This window comes from Symphalangus syndactylus, chromosome 15, assembly GCF_028878055.3.
Source record: "Symphalangus syndactylus isolate Jambi chromosome 15, NHGRI_mSymSyn1-v2.1_pri, whole genome shotgun sequence".
In the NCBI taxonomy this organism is placed as follows: Eukaryota; Metazoa; Chordata; class Mammalia; order Primates; family Hylobatidae; genus Symphalangus; species Symphalangus syndactylus.
In genome coordinates this window covers 11566125-11589444 of record NC_072437.2, presented here as the reverse complement: position 1 = coordinate 11589444, position 23320 = coordinate 11566125, and the positions used below count along the sequence as shown (strand labels likewise).

General features: G+C 38.3%; 1 protein-coding gene across 3 annotated transcripts in view; it reads left to right on the top strand.

Annotated features, from left to right (window-relative positions):
* The window catches only part of MYO16 (myosin XVI), a 706512-nt gene that overhangs the window by 145375 nt on the left and 537817 nt on the right, over window positions 1–23320 (top strand). For all 3 annotated transcript variants that reach the window (XM_055244378.2, XM_063618637.1, XM_063618636.1), the window contains exon 2: window positions 20416–20679. In XM_055244378.2, coding sequence (XP_055100353.2) covers window positions 20454–20679 — 226 coding nt within the window. In that variant the 5' untranslated portion in view covers window positions 20416–20453. The remainder of the gene's footprint in view (window positions 1–20415; window positions 20680–23320) is intronic.

Sequence of the window (23320 nt, the reverse complement as noted above, 5' to 3'; positions counted from 1 at the left end):
AGTAATCAGTACACATAAAAGACGGTCATAAATGTTCTTTAATGAAGTCATGTTTCAGCAGTTCTTTTCTTGATTCCCCAGTGTCCACGATAGTTTGCGATGTTGAAAATGACCCCTACACCTTGTAAGTTTGGTATGTACACTGTCTCCTGTAGCTTTAAAAAGCCTCTCAATGTGATTCCTAACATTCAGAGAACTCAAACTTGCCTACTCTGTGCCCCGATCTCCTTCCACCAACCTCATTCTACCTCCCACAAAATAAGGAATATGGTCTCATTCACCTACAAGGATTCTGGGGAAAAGATCGCTAGTGGTTTTCTCCTTACCAGCTGTGACTTTGCTGAGGAAACACACTGAGTTGCAGAAGATGATGGATCAATGTTGGCTGGAATTACATGGAGGGTGATAGATCAGGAGGAGGCTATGAGTGTCTGAAAGGAACGCATATGGCCTCAGGTAGTATTACTGCCCAACACTGCCCATCCCACCTGTTTTATCCTCCACATCTACCTTGTACATCCTCCTCCTTTCCCTATGCCAAAGAGTTGATGCTGGATCCACAGAGGAAGTGGAATCAGTACCTCCAAGTTTCCCAGCTTAGACTAAACAGAGCATAAGTAGCCCTGCCCCAGGGCGCGAGAAGGTGGGGACTCAAGAGCCAGGCGGGAAACCCTCTTAGAAGTGCTTACAAGGTCATGCACTTACTCCCAGCCCTGCCTCAGCTCTGCCCAAAGTTCAGGCTGACTGTAGGTGACCCCTGTCCCCTGAGACACTACATTTTCCCTGGTTCCTTAGTTTGTGATCAAATGTCTGCATAAGGAGAAAGTGGTAGCTCCCACGAAAGGAAAGTAAGAAAAAGGAGGGCTGTTTTTGTTTGTTAGTTTGGTTTTGTTTTATTCCCTTTTTAAAATTTTCTCAATGTATCTGGATTATATCATCCATGATGTAGTTTTTAGCATGCTTTTCTTTCTGTGTTATTCAATTAATTTTTAACACATGACCAAAGATTTTAGAGGCACACAGATGAACCACATAACCCCATTTTATTAATATATTTGGAAAAATACTTTAGTTGGCTCTTGATTCAAAATCAGCTATGAAATTGTTGTATTAAAGGGTAGTAATCAAAGTTATGGAAAAAAATCTGTTATACATTAAGATAATTCCTCATGTCTCTCTTCAACTCATGATTAAGCAATTTATGTCATTCTGTAGAATTTGTAAATTGGCATTAAGCATTCATCTTTGAATTTCAAAATTTTAGCCTTTATCAACTTTCAAATCAAAAGGCATGAAATCTAACTTGACCTTCTCCAAGCACTAAATTTTCCTTCCATCTGAGTGAACTGAGCACTATATCTAGTCCTCTCCTTTAGATATAGGTATATTTAGGCCATTGTGCAATGAAAGTATTCTGTGACTAATATGATCTGTCAAAAAGAGACAATATTGGTAATTTTGACTTTATTTAGAAATAATTAAATGCATCCCTTTGAAAATCACATATTGCAATATTTTCTCATTTTTAGAGCTTTAAAATATATAATAGGACTTCTGCTTGTGTGTATAAACTTACAGCTAGTTTAAAGAAATTGTATGCAGCTAATATCTGTAAAATATTCCAGTTGCTTGATAGACATTTCCTACTTGAAGCATTGTCAGCAAACACTATATATATATGTATTCTGATACATATAAATTGATAATTGATACATTAGTATCACAGTCATATGCATGCATATATTTGCCCCTCTTCTAAATCCATGGCATTTTCCCTTGTTATTGATGGTTTTGCCTTTATTCTTGTCACTGCAGTTTGAAAGTTCAGAGACCTTTCTTTCTCTACCTTCTGACTCCACGTTCTCCCTTGTCACCCAGTAGGGCAATTCACCATCTCTCAAGGGTTCTTCCTCTTCATAATCCCTATCATTTACCCTGGCATTGCATGTTTTTTATTCTAACTCAGACTCTCCTAACTTTCACCCAGAATTAGTGCATATGCTTCAGGAAGATACTCCCCACCATGTCTCTCTATCAGCTGCTCTAGAAGCCTCCAGATTTTTGATGGACTCCACTATTTTTTTGTAATGCTGTTTGCAAATCTTTAATGGTTCCCTGTGGCAGAACTAAAAATGATGAAACTCTTTTTACTCTCTCAGAAATGTGGAGATTCCAATTCTTGTTTTAGCTTTATTTTCAACTTTTCACCCTTATGTATCTTCACTTCTGCCAAACTGATAAGTGTTTGAAATTATCCTATAACTTCTGCCTTTCTTCCATTTTTTTCTCAACTTAACATTGAGAAATTTTTTCTCATCTTTGAATTTAAAATTTTTAGCTGTGATTAAATTTCAGATCAAAAGGCACAGAATCTCTAAGTACTAAATTCTCTCTATATATGAGTTAACTTAGCACTTTATCCATTCCTCTTTTTTAGATATAGGTATATTTCGGTAACTATCTTCTTTATCCTACTTGGTGAACAATATCAATGCAAAGTAACTGATTAAACTTGTAACCATCAAATGTCTAAATACAAAGCTTTGCATATAGCAAATTCTGAATAATAGATTTGAATGATTGAATACATTAGCAGATGAATGAATGAATGAGTGCCTTTAACAATGACAGGACCCTTGATACGCTCTGTAAATGCAACTGTAACCAAAATAGAGATGGCCCCTGTATTCATGAAGTTTATGGTCTATAGGGCAGAGGAAAAGGAAGAATACTGATTAAAGTCTCCCTTTCATCAGAAGAGCATAATTATGTGGTGAGCCAACAGCTTTACATCAACTTTTCAGACACATTCAGATATTAAAAGGAGTACAGTGCAAGAATTGGGCTCAATGGGCCATAATGGGACAAAGACGGTTAAACTTAACTTTCATGCTCCAGGAATACGCTCTCTGGTCCTTCTCTGGCTTTAACATTCCCTGGGCATGGTCAGTGGTGTCTCCATATCCCAGGAGGAGAAGCAATGAATACGATTTTCATTGCCTCTCAACTCTTTCTTACATGTGTGCACACTCAACCCCATGGTTATGTCTTCATGACCAAGGATTTTATCTTCTACATTTTTATGTCTTAGTTCACAGCCAAGTGCAGAGAGGACATTCAATGAATTTTTTGTTTATGAAGAATCGAGTGACTGAAGGGAATTGTTGTTCTCATTACAAGCACAGCACATACTGAACACAAAATGTGAAGCTTTCTGCTATCAGAAAATGTATTATTTAAAAATAAATAATATATAATAAATATTCTATATAATACAAAATATAAACTCTTGTTCTACTTGTGGAAACAAGCTATACATTCAAAAGAGGACAGAACTAGTTATGCCAAAGACATATGTCCTTTGGCACGAAGACATCGATCATTATGGATTTTTATATTACATGAGTCACTTGGTTGCCACTGATGGAAATCAACTCATAATGGTTTAAATATAAAGGGGAATGTATCGGCTTTTATATTTGGAAAATGGCCCCTATACTCAGAAAATCTGAATGCCAATGGCTTCATGTATTGCTGGATCAGGGGTCAGGGGATTTGACTGATATTTTCCATTCTAATTCTCTCTCTTTCTCTCTCTCTCTCTGCATCTCTTTCTCTCTCTTTTTCTGTCTCAGAAGAGATTGACCTTGACAGCAAATGGCTATATCCTCATGGGCTGATATTAAAGCAACAGAGAGGGCATTAAAAGAATATTCCAGTGTCCATTTATCAAACTCAAAGGAAAGATCCTGAATTGCCCCACTAGGGCCATGCCCTACACTGGAATCAGTCATTGGTTGTCAGTTTCAGAGCCATTATGGTGGGCCCAGCCCACTTCAGATTTCCAGTCCTGTGGGCAGCTGACTTGGACAACGCTTCTACTAACTCTCAGGACCACATGGAGGGACAGATATGAAGTGATTCTCTAGGGGAAGGATGCTCCCAGAAAAAATAATGGACCACTCTAGATGGTTAATGAAAATGGCAGAATCTGTATAATGGAGTAGCAGGAAAATAGGAATAAGGATGGAAGATATATGGAAAAAGCTGACTTTATTTGGAATACAACTTAGTATTAACCTTCAATAAGCAAGGTAGAACCATTGACTATTTCTATACCATTTCTGTACCATTATTTGCATACCATTATTCTGAATTAGTATGATAGCAAACATGTTTTTGAAGTCTACCTAGTAGAGTGAAGTGGTGAGAGAATAAAGCCAAGGGTGTTTAATGCAATAATTAAGACTTGTGATGAGAAGCGTTCTTATGTTGGACACAGAAAAACTTATCTGTGAATTGGTTTCTGTGTTCTCGCATCGATCTTTAAATTGACCTTGCAGAATTTCTTTCATCTGAATATGTCTTAGAAATTAATAAAAAGGGCAATGAAAATCATTAAAAACTACAAAATATATGTAAAACCTAAAAATGACAATAGAGATTTTAGCATCTGATTTTTCCCAAATGTATTTACAGTGAAAAGGAAAATAAAACAGGCATTGTAAAGCCAAAATGTAATATTAAATGTGAACTTTAGTTTTGTCTCAGGCCTCTTAGTACTGAAAATGTTTTGTATCAAAAAATTAAATAGCAAATATTTTATATCAAAATAATATTTTAAATAAAATTATTGTCAAGACACAGGAAAATCATGATTTTTTTCAATTTTACTTGCAATCATGAAATTTAAGTTACACACATACATACATACTTTTAAATTAAAACAAAGGAATTTAAGAGAAATTATTAATATAAAGTATATGCTCGTTAGTCTTGTATCTAAAATGTGTAATGTTCATTTTGCAATGTTGCTTCAGACTCAGACTAAAGGCATCCAGGAAGCTGCCTGAATGCAGCCAGCAAGGGCTTCTGTTTCTATAGGAGGGAATCCTGTCTGAGACTGTCTGAGCACCAGAGAATTTGTCTATTAAATACCTTTCTGGCAGGAACAGTGAGCTGAGTCTCTTCCAACCGGAATTGAAGAAGTTGATTAAAGATGAAATATGTAGATATGGATTCAGAGCAGAAGATTGTTCAACATTTGAGGGTTCAAAAATATATATTTGGGGTAATGCATCTAAATTTATTTTATTGAGTATAAAACCAAAGAGAACTTCTCTTTTGGAATATAGCCTGTTTGGGCGAGGAATCCAAGCTTGTCTGAGACTGTCTTAATTCCAAAGCATCATCCTCTCTTGGAAGAAACAGAGCAACAATTTGAGCTCTTAAATCTTGAAGACACTCAGTAGTGGAAGCAGGGTGTTTAGAATGACAGGGGCATTTAGGAAAAGACAGGTTCTGCTGTCCAGCATATGACGCTTCATCCAAAGGCATCTGGAAACAGCCATAGGAGGCAGTTCTGATCTTAAATGGGCCAGATGTTTTAGAGAAATTGTCATCTGATAAGTCAATAGCTATGATGGGATGTGCCAGACCCTTGGCTGATGCTTCACATGCATTTTATCATTGGATCATCCCTGTGAGGTAGACATGAGACACAGAGAGGAAAAGGAATCTGTCCAAAGTCACACAAGCAATAAATGGTTGAGTGAAGATTTGACACCATGCAGTTGGTTCCCAGGGCAGGGCTTCAAATCAGCAGGCTCTCCAGAGTCTGGATGTAGCTGGCTGGTCTCTGCAGGGAACCTGGCTGGTGGGTGCCCTGCAGCATTCTTTGCACTGGGGCCTTAGCACTTGGATATGACTTTGGAGCTGTCTGTGGCACAGCCTGCAGGGCACAGCACACTCCGTCAGCCATAGGTTTGACTGGACATTTGGGTATACTGGGATAATGAAGCAGAAACATCACATCACGAGGAGAACCTTCAGTTTTATTATTACCTTGAAACGAACCCTAGAAAGAATTATGACCGTAAATCTATATCCACTGAAAGCTTTTTATCATAATCAAATCACTTGTTATTTAAGAAATATGGTAAAGGAAATATTAAGTGTCAGAAAGCATAGATGGATGTGCAAAAAGTAAATATACCTTACATTATACAGTAATTTTTATGTCATGTGTATTTGTGTTATTTTCATTGTAAAAAGAAAATACTTATTACATTCTCTCACCAGATAAACATGACCAAATAATTGGATGGAAACACAAGAAATGGCCTCTTGATACATGATTTAAAGAATTAAGAGATAGCTATAAACTAGCGAAGTGAAAAACATCGTTGACTTTCTTGAGAAGAATTTAAATTATTTAAGTTTATTTCTCTGTCTTTCAAAGAAGTGTTTAAATGCAGGATTACGTGTGGACCTAAATCCTCAAATATTTTAGGGCATAGCATCTATATCTTGCACAAATGTAATTTCTTTCAACTATTTTTTGCTCTATAAAGAGGGATATAGACCTGCATCTTGATTACAAAGATGGTAAAATCCAACACATTTTAAAGACTTCAGTGCTTAAGGAGGCTTTTTTTTTTTTTTTTTTTTTTTTTTTAGGCTCTGGGGGAGTGGGTTGAAATTGATTATACTCTTGTCTTTGAGAATCCACATTGTTCCTTTGTTTCATTGCCATTGTATATGCAGTAAAAAAAAAAAGTCTTTGGAAGAGTGTTATAACAATGGATTCTGAGAATAAAACTTCTGCTAGAGGAGTTGTTAGGAGCACAAATACCAAAGTGTGTGTGTGTGTGTGTGTGTGTGTGAATGTGTCTGTGTGTCTACAGCACCTGCATGTAAGCATGCAAATTCCTGAACAACTATCTTTTAGCCTCTCAGAATTCCTAACAAACACTTCTATAAAATAGGGTAAACAATAAGTTTGTGCTTACATTATTTGTGAAATGCTTCAGATATGTATGTATGTTTTTAAAGCCCCATAATGTAGCTGCTTGTGTCTTATCACTTTCTTTCATGTTCCTATAGTGGTAAAAACACATAACATAAAATGTACCATTGTAACCATTTTTAAGTGTACAGTTCAGGAATGTTAAGTATATTCTCATTGTTATGAAACAGATTTCCTGAACATTTCATTTTGTCATTCTGAAGCTCTGTACCCATTCAACGTCAACTCTCATTTTCCCTCAGTCCCTGGCAACCATCATTCTACTTTCTGCTTTGAGTTTGACCTCTTTAGAAGCCTCATATAAGTGGAATCCTACAGTATTTATCTTTTAGTGATCAGTTTATTTCACTTAAAAAGTGTCTTCAATATCTATCCATGTTGTGGCATGTACAAAGAACCTCTTCCACTGTAGGCTGAATAATATTCCATTATACCTGTATACCATGTTTTGTTTATCCATTCATGTCTGGACATCTGCTTTCACTTCTTGGCAATTTTGAATAGAGCTGTTGTGAACGTGGGTATACAAAGATCTCTCCAAAACCCTGCTTTCAATTATTTTGATGTATACCCAGAAGCAGCATTGTCAGATCATGTGATAGTTCAATTTTTCATTTTTTGAGAATACTCCAAACTGTTTTTCACAGTGGCTGCACCACTTTACAATCCCAACAGTGAACAAGTGTTACAATTTCTCTACATCCTCACCAATGCTTTGTATTTTCTGTTTCTTTGATAGTAGCTATTCTCTCAGATATGAGGTCATAACTTGTTGTGGTTTTGACTTGCATTTCTCTGATGATCAATGATGTTGAGCATATCTTTATATGCTTGTTGGGAGTTTGTATATCATCTTTGGAAAAATATCTATTCAAGTCCTTTCCCATTTGTAATCAGATTATTTTGAGTTTTTGTTGCTGAGTTCTAAGAGTTCTTTATGTGTTCTAGAGATTAATCTCCTATTAGGTATATATGGGTAAATATTTTCTCCCATTCTGTAAGTTGCCTTTTCACTGTGATGCTTATGTACTTTTATGCACAGAAGTTTTTAAGTTTGATGTAGTCTCATTTGTCTATTTTTGCTTTTTATGTCTGTGCTTTTGGTGTCATATCTAGAATTCATTGCCAAGTCCAATGTCATAAATGTCATAAAGATTTTTTCCCTGTATTTTTTTCTAAGAGTTTTACAATTTTAGGTCTTCATTTTGAATTAATTTTGTATATAATATAAAATAAGTCCAATTTTTTTTTTTGCATGTATCTTATTTTTGTTCTTTTTTTTTTTTTTTTTTGAGACGGAGTCTCTCTCTGTCGCCCAGGCTGGAGTGCAGTGGCGCAATCTCGGCTCACTGCAAGCTCCGCCTCCCGGGTTCATGCCGTTCTCCTGCCTCAGCCTCTCCGCGTAGCTGGGACTACAGGCGCCTGCCACCATGCCCGGCTAATGTTTTGTATTTTTTAGTAGAGACGGGGTTTCACCGTGGTCTCGATCTCCTGACCTCGTGATCCGCCCGCCTCGGCCTCCCAAAGTGCTGGGATTACAAGCGTGAGCCACCGCGCCCAGCCTGTTTTTGTTCTTTTATTAAAACTGGTATTATTTGGTATGTTCAATCTTTGATAACATTTGTATGTATTAAAATATATTCTTCCCCCTGGTGTAAAACATGAATGTTATTAGAAAATGGAAGAGGATATACATGCTTATATGCACGCACACACACATGCATTTACATACATATATATATATGTATTCTTATATAGATTGTGTCCCCTAGAAGCAGAGAATGAGGAGTCAGGTGCACATTCCTATGTATTGAGACAGCTCAACAGAGAAAACCCATAAGGGAGTGAAGGAAGCAGGGCATAGAACAGAAAAGAGCAGAAAAACTATGTAGTCTTAGGCAGAGTCTATTATTCCAATCCACCTTGCTTTAGGGTACAAATCACAGCATGGAGTGTCTCTGCTTGAGTCAAGGGGACATGTTTTTGTATCCTTGTGTAGGTCTCTCGGTGACTATGGCTTATGGGATGGGGTTAGGATATTCCACTCCCTGGGAGGTTGAGGCTGACAGGGCAATTGTCTAGAGGAGGGGAGAGCTGTGAATTCGTCCAGCCAGTACCGAGGTGATATGGTTTGGCTCTGGGTTCCCACCCAATTCTCATCTTGAATTGTATTCCCATAATTCCCACATGTTGTGGGAGGGACCCAGTGGGAGATAATTTGAATCATGGGGGCGGTTTCCCCCATACTGTTCTTGTGCTAGTAAGTCTCACAAGATCTGATGGTTTTATCAGGGGTTTGCATTTTTGCATCTTCCTCATTTTCTCTTGCTGCTGTCATGTAAGAAGTGCCTTTTGCCTTCCTCCATGATTCTAAGGCCTCCCCAGCCATGTGGAATTGTATGTCCAATTAAACCTCTTTTCCTTCCCAGTCTCAGATATGTCTTTATCAGCAGCATGAAAATTGACTAATACAGTAAACTGGTATCAGTAGAGTGAGGTGTTGCTGAAAACATACCCGAAAAAGTGGAAGTAACTTTGGAACTGCATAACAGGCAGAGGTTTGAACAGTTTGGAGGGCTCAGAAGAAGACAGGAAAATGTGGGAAAGTTTGGAACTTCCTAGAGACTTGTTGAACGGCTTTGACAAAAATGCTGATAGTGATATGAACAATAAGGTCCAGGCTGAGGTGGTCTCAGATGGAGATGAAGAACTTGTTGGGAACTGGAGCAAAGTGACTCTTGCTACGTTTTAGCAAAGAGAATGGTGGCATTTTGCCCCTACCCTAGAGAATTGTGGAACTTTGAACTTGATAGAGATGATTTAGCCCATCTGGTGGAAGAAATTTCTAAGCAGCAAAGCATTCAAGAGGTGACTTGGGTGCTGTTAAAATCATTCCATTTTAAAAGGGAAACAGAGCATAAAAGTTCAGAAAGTGTGCAGCCTGATGATGCATAGAAAAGAAAAACCCATTTTCTGAGGAGAAATTCAAGCCGACTGCAGAAATTTGCATAAGTAACAAGCAGCCGAATGTTAATACCCAAGACAATGGAGAAAATGTCTCCAAGGCATGTCATAGGTCTTTATGGTAGCCCCTCCCCTCACAGACCCAGAAGCATAGGAGAAAACAATGGTTTCATGGGCCAGGCCCAGGGTCCCCATGCTGTGTGCAGCCTAGGGACTTGGTGTCCTGTGTCCCAGCTGCTCCAGCTATTGCCAGAATGGGCCAAGGTCCAGCTGGGCTCATGGTTTCAGGGAGTGCAAGCTGCAAACCTTGGCAGCTTCCACATGATGTTGAGCCTGCAGGTACACAGAAGTCAAAAGTTGGAGTTTGGGAACCTCCACCTATATTTGAGAAGATGTATGGAAATGCCTGGATGCCCAGGCAAAAGTCTGCGGCAGGGGTGGGGCCCTCATGGAGAACCTCGGCTAGGGCGGTGTGGAAGGGAAATGTGGGGTCAGAGCCTCCACTGGGGCACTGCCTAGTGGAGCTGTGAGAAGAGGGCCACCATCTTCCAGACCCCAGAATGGTAGATCCATCGACAGCTCGCACCACACACCTGGAAAAGTTGCAGGCACTCAATGCCAGCCCATAAAAGCAGCCAGGAGGGGGGTTATACCCTGCAAAGCCACAGGGGTGGAGCTGCCCAAGACTATGGGAACCTACCTCTTGCATCAATGTGACCTGGATGTGAGAACTGGAGTCAAAGGAGATCATTTTGGAGCTTTAAAATGTGACTGCCCCACTGGATTTTAGACTTGCATGGGTTCTGTAACCCCTTTGTTTTGGCCAGTTTCTCTCATTTGGAATGGCTGTATTTACCCAATACCTGTACCAGCATTGTATCTAGGAGGTAACTAGCTTGCTTTTGATTTTGCAGGCTCATAGGCGGAAGGGACTTGCCTTGTTTCAGATGAGACTTTGGACTGTGGACCTTTGGGTTAATGCTGAAATGAATTAAGACTTTGGGGGATTGTTGGGAAGGCATGATTTGTTTTGAAATGTGAGGACATGAGATTTGGAGGGGCTAGGGGCAGAATGATATGGTTTGGCTGTGTCCCCACCCAAATCTCATCTTGAATTGTTCTCCCATAACTCCCACATGTTGTGGGAGGCACCCAGTTGGAGATAATTTGAATCATGGGAGCAGTTTCCCCATACTATTCTCATGGTAGTGATTAATCTCAGGAGATCTGATGGTTTTATCAGGGGTTTCCATTTTTGCATCTTCCTCATTTTCTCTCGCCACTGCCATGTTAAGAAGTGGCTTTTGCCTCCTGCCATCATTCTGAGGCCTCTCCAACCATAAGGAACTGTAAGTCCAATTAAACCTCTTTTTCTTCTCAGTCTTGTGTATGTCTTTATCAGCAGCATGAAAATGGACTAATATACCAGGTTAGTGGGGGATGGGTAAAGGGCATTGGGCAGCACATCAATAGCATCCACTTCCATATTCCAAATGTCTGAGGTCTTTGATATAAAGCATCTCCGAAGTTGAAAATATAAGGAGAAGTGATTGAAACATAATTCATCCACATCAGATAAATAAATATACATTCTTACTCATAAATGATAAAGTCAATTTTATTTTCCTTTACAGAAAATATTCCAACAGTTATTTTATTTCCTTCTGTTGATTCATTTTCCTTTTGGAAAAAAAGCAGGGCAATAAGCAGTTTATTTTCATTCATGCCCATAATATATTGAACCTTTCACCAGAATCTGCTTCATTCTCAGCTTTTTGAGTTCTACTCATAAAGGGTGAATAATAACCAATAAAATCCAGTACAAAAATTAAAGAAAAAGCAATCAGTGAAAACAGGTACTCCATTCTAATTGTCCTGCTTCCTTGGTGCTCCATGGAGACAGCTGACTCAGCAGCAGACAGCAGGCTGCCAGTGTCTACCACACATCCCTCTAAGAGGCTCACCTAAGAAGGCACACACGCCTGCTGCAGCTGAAGCTTCCAGGCCTCCTATGTTGAATATCGTCTTGAACGGTCTTAATGAACCACATAATTTCATCTAGAAATGTTACTACATACTGTAGCTAAAGAACTCACCAAACCATTTTTCTCAATAGCTGTAATATTTTAATTGTAATCATAATCTGAATATGCTCCCCCCATTGGCTAGCTCTTTGGACCTCTGTCACCAATCAGGTGGCTGTGTTTGTGTAGAGCTTTTGCTTTGTTCTGTGTTCTGTTCCATTGGTCTAAGTGTCTATTCCTCTACCAAAGCCACAGTTAGGAAATATTGAAGAGAGAAGGTGACCTAATAGATTTATATCCTCCAAAAATAGAGGAGAAGTTATTTGAAAGGTTTATTTTTGTTATCTGTAATTTTTTGAATGAATGCTATATTATTTTGTGTTTGTTTAATTTTATCTGTAGCATATTTCAAGAGGTGGAAGAAATATATATCTTGGTTGTAGGAAAGATGATTCTACATTTTACTAAATATTTCCAGTTTGCTTTTTAATTGTAATGACATTTGTAAATTTAATCAATGATTTTTTTATCTTCTTACATTTTCGTATATGTTAATAAGGTGGAACATCTTTTGTTAGGTTTGAAAATGTAGCTCTCTTCTTCTGTGTGTATTTTGACTTGCATTCAGCAAAGTTCCGGACTATCACTCCTAATAGCTGACTCATAGGGTGTATTGGTTTCTCTATGTAGCTAACAGTATTTACAATAATAACTGATTTTTTTCCTCTTCCTACCCACATTTCATGGTCCTTATTTATTTTTCTATTTTTTTCTACACTAAGACCTTCATTTTGAGGTAGAATAGAAGCAGCAATAAAGGGCCTTGTTTTTCTAAATTTTAAACACAATTTAATGTTTTAAAATAAGCCACCCTTTCATTCTGCTGACAAACTATACATTCATGGGTTCATTTTGCTAATATGTATGCACTTAGGCTATTTGCATGTGTTTATACAAGAGATTGACCTGTAATCTCGTTTTTGGGATGGCCTCATTTTAGTATCAAGCTTATGCTTGTCTCAGAAAATGAACTGAGGTAATTTTCTTCTTTTTCTATTGTACGAAAGAACTGGATGAAAATGCAGGTTATCTCTTCCTTAAAGACAGGTTAAATCATTTGGGTCATTTTGTTTGTTTGTTTTTATTTCTGGTCTATAGATTGTTAAAAACTGATTTAATTTATACAATGATTGCATAAATTGGTTCATTTTCCACTTCTTCTTGAGTCACTTTTTGTGAGTTACATTGTTCTAGAAATTGTCAATTTCTCACGTTTTTCTTCGCCTTTCCTCTTTTCTTGTTTCATTTCTATTAATTAATAGCATCATTTTCTTTTCTTCTTTCTTTTTTTGTTTCAACTATTTGTGTGTGTGTGTGTTTTCTAAATTCATGTGCCAGATACTTCACTTATTGACTTTAAAACTATATCCTTTTCTAAAATGTATTTAAAGTTATTAATTTATTTCTATGAATTGCTTTAGTTTTATCCACAAAATTGTGATGGATCTCCTTTCATCAATGGTTAATTCTAAAAATTTATTATTTCTGTGATGTTTTCTTCTCTGAAACATGCTTTATGTAGAATTGGCTTTATAATTTTCTGAACATATGGGGAGGTATGGTTTCATTTCTGTAGTTGATATATCATTTTCAATTATGTTAAGAAAACGCCTGTGTAATTTTGGTTCCTCAGAATTTATTGAGATTTGCTTTGCTTTATGGCCTAAGACACAGTTAATATCATAAATCATCTATGAATTCTTGGAAAAGAATATTTCCTGCAAATTGTCTACAAGTTTTTATAAATGTACTTAGATCAAATTTTCTGTGCTCTTAGTAATGTTTTTCCTCTTTAGCAATCACAGAGAGATTTGCTTAAAAATCTTGAACACTGAGTGCACCATGCCACAGGAAGATTTTTATTCTAGATGACATGGGGCATTTCTGGTAGTTGTACAGCAGAATAATTTTACGCATTCTTTTTTTTTAGTTCGTTTTCCTCTTCACTTTACTCTGTATATACACACACACACACACACACACACATCTATTAAGATGTCTAGGTATAGATATATATGTGTGTATATATATATAAATGTATATATATGTGTGTATATATATATAACTAGATGTCAGATAATTGCTGGCTTTCAAGTTTAGTCCTACAGAGATACACATTCGCTGAGCAGGGGCTTCTGGCTGTAAACTTTTATCTGGAATTGCAGGATAACTATATATGTAGGATCCCTGCCACCTCCCTTGCCCCGCTAAAAAAGTGTAACACTGGAGATAAAGAAATCCAGTACAAAGATGAGCTTGATGACACTGCCTCAGGCCAGATAATTCTGTAAGGAAGAGCAGTTAGATGAGAACACGCTGTCATCTTGCATTTCTGTAAGAGCAGGACTAAGCATTTATCTGCCGTGTGTTAAGTGCTGGATTAGGTCCTAATAAAGTGTGATATTTCTGCCATCAATGTAATTGTCCATTCTGCAATTTCATTCAATAACAACAACACAACTATTGACTACATCCTGTTCTAGATGCTGAAAGTAAGCAGGGGAAGAAACAGCCCAAGTTCCTGCCTTTATGGGGCTTACAGAGCAATAAGAAAATAATAGAATTTTATTTTAGGAAATTGATTAGTATAGATATTAGTATAATATACAGTTGAAGCATAGTAATTGATATTGTAGGAGAGCCAAGTGTGGTGGTAAATGCCTGCAGTCCCAGCTACTTGGGAGGCTGAAGTGGGAGAATCGCTTGAGGCCAGGAGTTGGAGGCTGCAGTGAGCTATGATTATGCCACTGCACTCTAGCCTGGGCAACAGAGTGAGACCCCATCTCTAAAATAAATAAATAATTAGATAGATAGCTACTGTAGAAGTATAAGAGTGATAAATACTAAGGAGAAAAATAAAGCAAGCAATAGGAATTGAAGTGTTTTTCAGGGGACATTTGCCTTGTTAAAAAGGGATTTTGAGTGACCACCATGAGGAAGGGTATCTGTTGACCAGTCTTAAGCTGTCAGAAGTCCATTTGTTCCAAGGTATAGTTTAAATCCATTGTTTCTTTGTTGACTTTCTGTCTTGATGACCTGTCTAGTGCTGTCAATGGAGTATTGGAGTCCCCCACTATTATTGTGTTGCTGTCTAATTTCTTAGGTCTATTAGTAATTATTTTATAGATTTGGGAACTCCAGTGTTAGGTACATATATGTTTAGGATTGTGATATTTTCCTGTTGGACAAGGCCTTTTACCATTATATAATGTCTCTCTTTGTCTCTTTTATCTACTGTTGCTTTAAAGTTTGTTTTTTTCAGATATAAGAATAGCTACCCCTGCTTCCTTTTGGTGTCCATTTGCACGAAATGCCTTTTTCCACCCCTTTACTTTAAGTTTATGTGAGTCCTTATGTGTTAGGTGAGTCTCTTGAAGGCAGCAGATAGTTGGTTGGTGAGTTATTCTACATTCTGTAGTTCTGTATCTTTTAAGTGGAGCAATTAGGCCATTTACATTCAATGTTAGAAATGTGAGGTACCATTGCTTTCATCATGCTCGTTGTTGCCTGTGTACTTTGGTTTTGTTTTTTGTTTTTGCTTTTTAACTTGTATTTTTGTTTTATAGATCCTGTGTGCTTTATGCTTTAAAGAGGTCCTGTTTTGATGTATTTCCACGATTTAAATCTCCTTTTAGCAGTTCTTACAGTGGTGGTTTGGTTATGGCAAATTCTCTCAGCATTTGTTTGTCTGAAAACAACTGTGTCCTTCCTTCATATATGGTGCTTGATTTCTCTGGATACAAAATTCTTGGCTGACAGTTGTTTTGTTTGAGGAGGCTGAAGATAGGTCCCCAATCCCTTGTAGCTTGCAGGATTTCTGCTGAGAAATCTGCTGTTAATCTGATAGGTTTTCTTTCTTAGGTTACCTGGTGCTTCTGTCTCAGAGCTCTCAAGATTCTTTACTTCATCTTTAGATAACCTGATGACAATGTGCCTAGGTGATCTTTTTTGTGATTAATTTCCCAGGTGCTCTTTGTGCTTCTTCTATTTAGACATCTAGGTCTCTCTCAAGGCTGGGGAAATTTTCATCGATTATTCTTCCAAATATGTTTTCCAGGCTTTCAGAATTTTCTTCTTCCTCAGGTACACTGATTATTCTTAGTTTGGTCATTTAACATAATCCCAGACTTCTTGGAGGCTCTGTTCATATTTTCTTATTCTGTTTTCTTTGTCTTTGTTGGATTGAGTTAATTTGAAGACTTTGTCTTCAAGCTCTGAATTTCTTTCTTCTACTTGTTCACTTCTATTGCTGAGACTTTCCTGAGCATTTTGCATTTCTAAAAGCGTGTCTAAGGTTTCCTAAATTTTTTATTGTTTTTTCTTTAAGTTATCTATTTTCATGAATATTTCCCCTTTCATATCTCATATCAGTTTTTGGATTTCCTTGCATTGGGCTTTGACTTTTTCTGGTCTCTCCCTGATTAGCTTAATAACTATCCTTCTGATTTCTTTTTCAGGTAAATCAGAGATTTCTTCTTGGTTTGGATCCATTGCTGGTGAACTAATGTGATTTTTTTGGGATATTGAAGAGCCTTGTTTTGTCATATTACCAGGGTTGGTTTTCTGGTTCCTTCTCATTTGGGTAGGCTCTGTCAGAGGGAAGGTCTGGGGCTGAAGGCTGTTGTTCAGATTCTTCTGTCCTATGGGGTGTTCCTTTGATGTAGTACTCTCCCCATTTTCCTATGGATCTGACTTCCTATGTGCCAAACTGCAGTGATTGTTGTCTCTCTTCTGGGTCTAGCCACCCAGTGAGTCTACCCAGTTCCAGACTGGTACTGGGGGTTGTCTGCACAGAGTCCTGTTACGTGAACCGTCTATGTGTCTCTCAGCTGTGGATACCAGTACCCGTTCTGGTGGAAGTGGTGAAGGCTGCAATGGACTGCATAAGTGTCCTTAGCTTTGGTGGTTTAATGTTCTATTTTTGTGCTGGTTGGCCTCCTGCCAGGAGGTGGCATTTTCCAGAAAGCATCAGCTGTAGTAGTGCAGAGAGGGACTGACAGTGGACGGAACCCTGGAACTTCCAAGATGAATGCCCTTTATTTGCCACTACCAGGGTGGAGAGGGAAGGACCATTAAGTGGGAGCAGGGCTAGGTGTGACTGAGCTTAGACTTTCCTTGGTTGGGTCTTGCTGTGGCTGCTGTGGGTGATGGTGGTGAGATTCCCAGGTCACTGGAGTTGTGTACCTAGGAGGATTATTGCTGCCTCTGTTGAGTCATGCAGGTTGTCAGGGAAGTGGGGGAAAGCCGGCAGTCATGGGCCAGGCAAACCTAAGGGCCGATCTCACTCCCACCGTGCCCCACAAACCAACAGCCCTGAGTCTGTTCCCAGGTGGAGGGCAGGATGGGTTTGAAAACTTGCTCGAGGCTATCCAACTTCCAGCTGCAAGAGAAAAGGGCTTGAGTTGTTTCTCCGCCTGTGAAATCTGCATGCCTGATTCACACCCTCCCCCGAGTTCTGGCCAGGATGCTTCTCATCCTGTTCAAAAATGTTACAAAGTTCAGCTAGAGAATTTCTTCTCCCTCTGGCCACCCTCCCAATGGATCCCTGTGGTGCCAGGCAGGAATGGGCTGCTTGGGGCAGCCCAGGGCCTTTCTGCCGCTTCGTCTACCCATGTATTTTGCTCAGCTCTCTAACTTGACTCAGCCCCAGGTAAAGTTGGAAACTTCTCCCACAGACAGACCTTCACCTTCTCCAGTGGGGGTGTGTGTTTGGGAGAGGAGGGTCTCTCTTTCCCACTTCTGCAGTTGGGGCACTCATAGTATTTGAGGTTTCTCCCAGGTCCTGCAGGAGCAGTCCACTTCTTTCAGAGGATCTGTGGGTCCTCTCGGGATTGCTGGTTTCTTCTTGAAGTAGATCTGGAGCTAAAATTCACAATGCAAGCCTCTACATGCTGCTCTGTCTGCAGCTGCAATCCAGTCCTGCCTCCCGTCCACCATGATCCCCTGAATCCCTGTGTTATCTTATAGATTCTTTCTTTATTTTTTCTTTTTTTGAGATCAACTGGTCACATCACATATCTTATCGATTCATATACATATACATACATGACACAGCTGACCCACTTGGACTTAGATTAAAAGAAAGTCAAAATGCCCAATAAATTTTCAGATTACAAAAGAATCAATTTATAAACTAATGTTTTAGATCCAAACATGGGGAATTATTTAACAAAAATGCATTAAAAATCAAGATTTGAGACATGAATGGATTTAAAATTTAGCAATCATGGCCTTTGAATTTTCCAAATCATAAAGGAAAATACGAAAATTAATTTAAAAGCCACCCTCTACATTCCCTTTTGACAGCCTGTGAGGGATAACTCAATGAATCATGATCTGTCACTGTGGATTCCTTAAAAGTTAATTGAAAATTTCACCAAGAGACCCTTCTTAAGAGTTACAAACTAGAGGACTGCTGTGTTTATTCGATTATCCTCAGCCATCAACCGCTGGCTAATCAACACATGGCACTCTGCAATGTTATTTGTTTTAATTCTTTAGGCTTTTTTTGTGTGGCCCTGTTGATCCCCTGAGCACCTAACGACAAGCCAGGAAAGTCACAGAAGTCGAAGTGTCACAAGTATCAAAGTCAATCAATCAAGCCCTGTGCAGTTTTCTACACAGACGTGAAAGCAGAAGACTTTTATGGTTCTTTATTAATGAGCTATCTCATACAATCTGTTTCTGGCAGTGACCATAGCTTTTATCAATAAGTGTACTCCAGAGCAATTTGTCATCATTTCAGAACCGCTGTTGTCTATTTGTGTTTAGGTCGCTGGACAGGGAATCTTTTATGTATAGCTAGTTGATATTTCTCACATCACTTTGATGAATACTTATGAAGAATCTTATGAAAACATATGATACTAAAACATATAGCTTTTGTCAAATGCAAATAAATGAACACAAAATCCCCCAACACGGCTTGTTTTTCTTCCTACATCTTATGTAAAAGTACTTATATATTCAATACCTGGCATTAGAGAATCATGGTGCTTTGGTTTGTTTCTTCTGTATGGAGCATTTTTTATTCTGTTTGTCTAATTGTCTCTTTAATCTTAGACAAGTCACAGCCTCTCTCATCTTGGTTTTCTTTATATGCTAAACAGGGATGTTTATGCTGGTGCACCTGGGGGCTGTGAGAATAAAGACTTGGAAAGTGTCACAAGAAACAGAAGTGGAAATAGTGTTGTCATGACTTGTTGTTCCTTCAAAGGACCAGGGCATCCTTCCAAAGATGAACTATACCCTTAGTATATAATCTTCTCGGATATGGCATATGATCAACCACATTTTGTACATGCATAGTTACTTTAACCTCCTTGAGACCTGATATCATAAATTGCTTAAGAATATATCAACACATCTGAATCTGTGTTTGCAAGCCAGCTTCTAGAATTTTTAATGCTTTAACAATGATTTTCTGCCAATAGTAAAATTTCAACCTGGTGGTAAATATAAGTGTTTGTACAATTCCATTACAGGTGATTTGACTGGTGTTTATAGGAAGTAGCCTTTTGAAACAAGGGGGATATTTTAAGTTTCAGAAATGGGAATTCAGTTTGTTAATCACTATATAAATAAAACAAGAATGGTAGCAGCCAAAATTCTCTCCACAATTTTGAGAAATATCTCTGTGCCAACCCTCAGTCTTTATACTTAACCACAGGTTTCTTGGAAATGAATGTCACTGATTATGAGAAAAAGAGTTTAGCAATAAATTAATGAAAAATGTCCACTGTATCATATAAGGAGTTGATAGCACATATATTCTCCTTTTTTCCCCACTCTGTTGCCCAGACTGGAGTGCAGTGGTGCAATCCTAGCTCACTGCAAACTGAAACTCCTGGGCTTATGTGATACCCCACCTCAGCCTCCAAGTAGTCGGGACTACAGCCACATGCCACATGCCTAGCTAACTTAAAAGTTTATTACTTATTTATTTATTTATTTATTTATTTTTGGAGAGATGGGGTCTTCTTATGTTGCCCAGGCAAGTCTTAAACTCCTGGCTTCAAGTGATCCTCCCGTCTCAACCTCTCAAAACACTGGGATTACAGGCTTCAACCATTGTACTTGGCAGCATATACATTCTATTACATTAAATTAACAGTGTCATGATTAGTCACCATGATATGCAAACGCAATTCTATTAGGTTGTTCTGAAAAAGTTAGAATGATTTTATGCCAACATTTAACATGTAAAATTAGTATTATTTAATTAGACAGAAGGAGCTTTACACAGTGGTGAAATCTGGAGGCTTTTGGTATGGATTGAAAGAAACAGGAAGGGATGGATGGTTAGTAATTGTGTTGAGCTTAACTACATATGCATGTCTAATTATATCATTTGTTTTATTACCACAGAATCTTGAGGAACACACGAACTATTTTTCCCCAATCTATAAAAAGGGCTTTGGATTTGCAATATCAAGTGCAAGGAGAATTGTTGCATTTATGACCTGTGCAATGGACAATATAAAATCAAGTGTGCTGTGGTGCACACTTATAGTGGTTATAATAATAGGTCTGGTGACGCTCCCCTTGCATTTCTTCCAGGTTGCTTTCAGCTATGTAACGTTTTTCGATCCCATGAGATGGAAATCGACCAGTGCTTGCTAGAGTCCCTTCCCCTTGGCCAACGGCAGCGTCTAGTGAAGCGCATGCGCTGTGAGCAAATCAAAGCCTACTATGAGCGTGAGAAGGCTTTTCAGAAGCAGGAAGGGTTCCTGAAAAGGCTGAAGCATGCGAAGAATCCGAAAGTTCACTTCAACCTCACGGACATGATACAGGACGCGATTATCCACCACAATGACAAAGAAGGTACATGATAAAGAAGGACCCGTTTTCTGATGTGTTTTTTCATGATTGATTTTTGTTGGTTTGTTGTTTTTTTTGATGGAGAGATGGGGCAGAAAAGTCCTTTTAAATATTGGAGGCTACTATCTTTTAACTGTTTGAATTATTCAAGAAAAAAACGCTCTTTGCAAAGAACATCATTAAAAGTCCTGCCACCTAGTAAGATAAAAAAATGTAAAAATTGTGGTGAAATTGTATTTTTTTTTTTTTTTAAAGAATTACCTATCAGTAAAGCAAGTGAATTCCTTTCAAATTGTTTAATTCTAATTGTTAGGGAAACTTTTTATCAATGAATTTTTTTTTCTATTTAGAAAATTTTTATTGAGACAGGGTCCCACTGTGTTGACCAGACTGGTCTCGAAATCCAGGGCTCGAGCAGTCCTCCAGCCTCAGCCTCCCAGAGTGCAGGAATTACAGAGAATTGTTTTTCCTGATGATGATTTGGGAATGTGGAATTTGTTAATCCTTAGCTCATGCTTTGATAGATGCAGCAGTAATGTCACTTTCCCCGACTCTCAGGAGTCAATTTCTTTCTCCCTTAAAGTTGTTTGGCTTGTGGTATCACATTTTTCTAAGATTACCCAATGCAAATCTCAATTGTCTTCGCAAGACTGTTAAATTTTTTCGCTTTTTATATATTCTTGTATGTGAATTTTTCTGTTTTCCTATATAGAACCCACTTTCCCAGTTCAAATGTGAGATAAATGTTCCAGCTCTGGATGTAATTGTTGTAATTGTACAAGGCTTCAAAGAAACCGATATAAATCAGTTTACCTTGACTGGTTCTCAAATCAGTTTTTGAATGAATCTAAAATGAGCATCTTCACAATTCATTATTCACAATTTGAATCCAAAAATCCAAAAAGCTCTGAAGCTTTTGATAGCTTATTTAGTGGCAAAACTTTCACTAACCTATTTATGGTTTATAACCTGTTCAGTTTGGAAAAATAATAAATTCAATAACATATGTGCTTTGAAGGCTTTCAAATGAGGATTGTGGATCTATAGCTAAGAAAACCTATAGCACATTATATACAATAATAGTTATACATGGTAAGAAGACTCAAGTCGTTTTTTTCGTGGTTTTGTGTGGGCTTTTTCTAGTTAAACTGTAATACTCTGAGAATTTCTGATTTTTTTTTTTTTGTCTTAAACTGCAATGCTAGTAACAGTGAATCTTTGAGCTGGAAAGTACCTAAAAACATTTGGTGTGATCCACATACTTTATCCATAAAGGAATTGAAATTCAGCCATCGTATCATATTTTCTGGAAAGCTGTCCGGAGCACTCTGACCTTTCATTTTATTATTCTCTTCTCACCTATGGCTGTTCGTTTAATGGCCATCTCCTCTGTGAGTCTGTGAGCACATTGAAGGTAGGGACAATTTCCATTAGGGTCATTGCTCCCTCCTGCCCATCTCATACCTTCCAGCAGCATTGAGCAAAAAAGAGTAAAGTGATCAGTTCTTGTTCAACACATAGTAGTTGTTACAACAAACTTAAATGAGAAAGCAGATCTTAAAATTTAAGCCCTATTTTGATTTAAAAGTAACAAAACTCAAAAAATAATTGGTGCCAGGTGTGATGGCTCATACCTGTAATCCCAACACTTTGGGAGGCGTAGGTGGAAGACTCTCCTGAGGCCAGGAGTTTGAGACAAGCCTGGGCAACATAGCAAGACCCCATCTCTACAAAATATTTTTTAAAATTAGCTGGACCTAGTGGTGCATGCCCAGCTACTCAAGGAGCTGAGGTGAGAGGATTGTTTGAGCCTGGGGGTTAAGACTATAGTGAGCCATGATGGTGACATGCACTCCAATCTGTGCAACAGAGCAAGACCCTGTCTCAAAAACACTTCTTTTAATGTATTGGAAATGTTTTAAAATTTCTTGTACCAAATACCTACAGTGCACCATTATGTTTAGGTTAGGGTTAAAAGAAAATTCATAGTAGTAAATTACTAATTAAAAAGCCAAGAAGTAGTTATTACATAAGTTACGTTTCCCCAAACACTCATGTCATACAATCTGAATTAATGCTTTCTAAGCAGATGTTGTAGGTGTGAAACTATGCAACCTAGTTTCTAGTGGCAAGCTAGGCGAGAGATGATGGTGGCTTGGACCCAAGTGGAGCAAGGGTGTGGTGAGAAATAGTCAATTTTAGGATTTATTTTTAGGATAGATCTGACAGGAAATGCTGATTACCTGGCTATAGGGAGTGTATTGATTTTCTATTGTTACCAAAACAAATTATCACGAATTTAATAGTGGCAAACAGCATAAGTATTATCTTACAGTTCTGTAGGTCAGAGGTGAGGTATGGGCTTCAGTGAGATGAAAACAAGGTGTCAGCAGCACTGGTTCAACAATTCTAGCTTCCAGAGGCCACCTGCCTTCCTTGGATCAGAGCCCCCTCCTCCGTCTCCAACATCAACAGTGATGGATATGGGGCAGGGACAGTGCTCCTTCTCATGCTTCAGTTTGCCTGTTTCTTTGTCCATCCTTGTATCTGACTGAATCTTCTGCCTCCCTCTTGCACCTTTAGGGGCCTATGTGATGACACTGGGCTCTCCTGGGCTATGCAGGTTTGCCTCCTATTCCAGAGG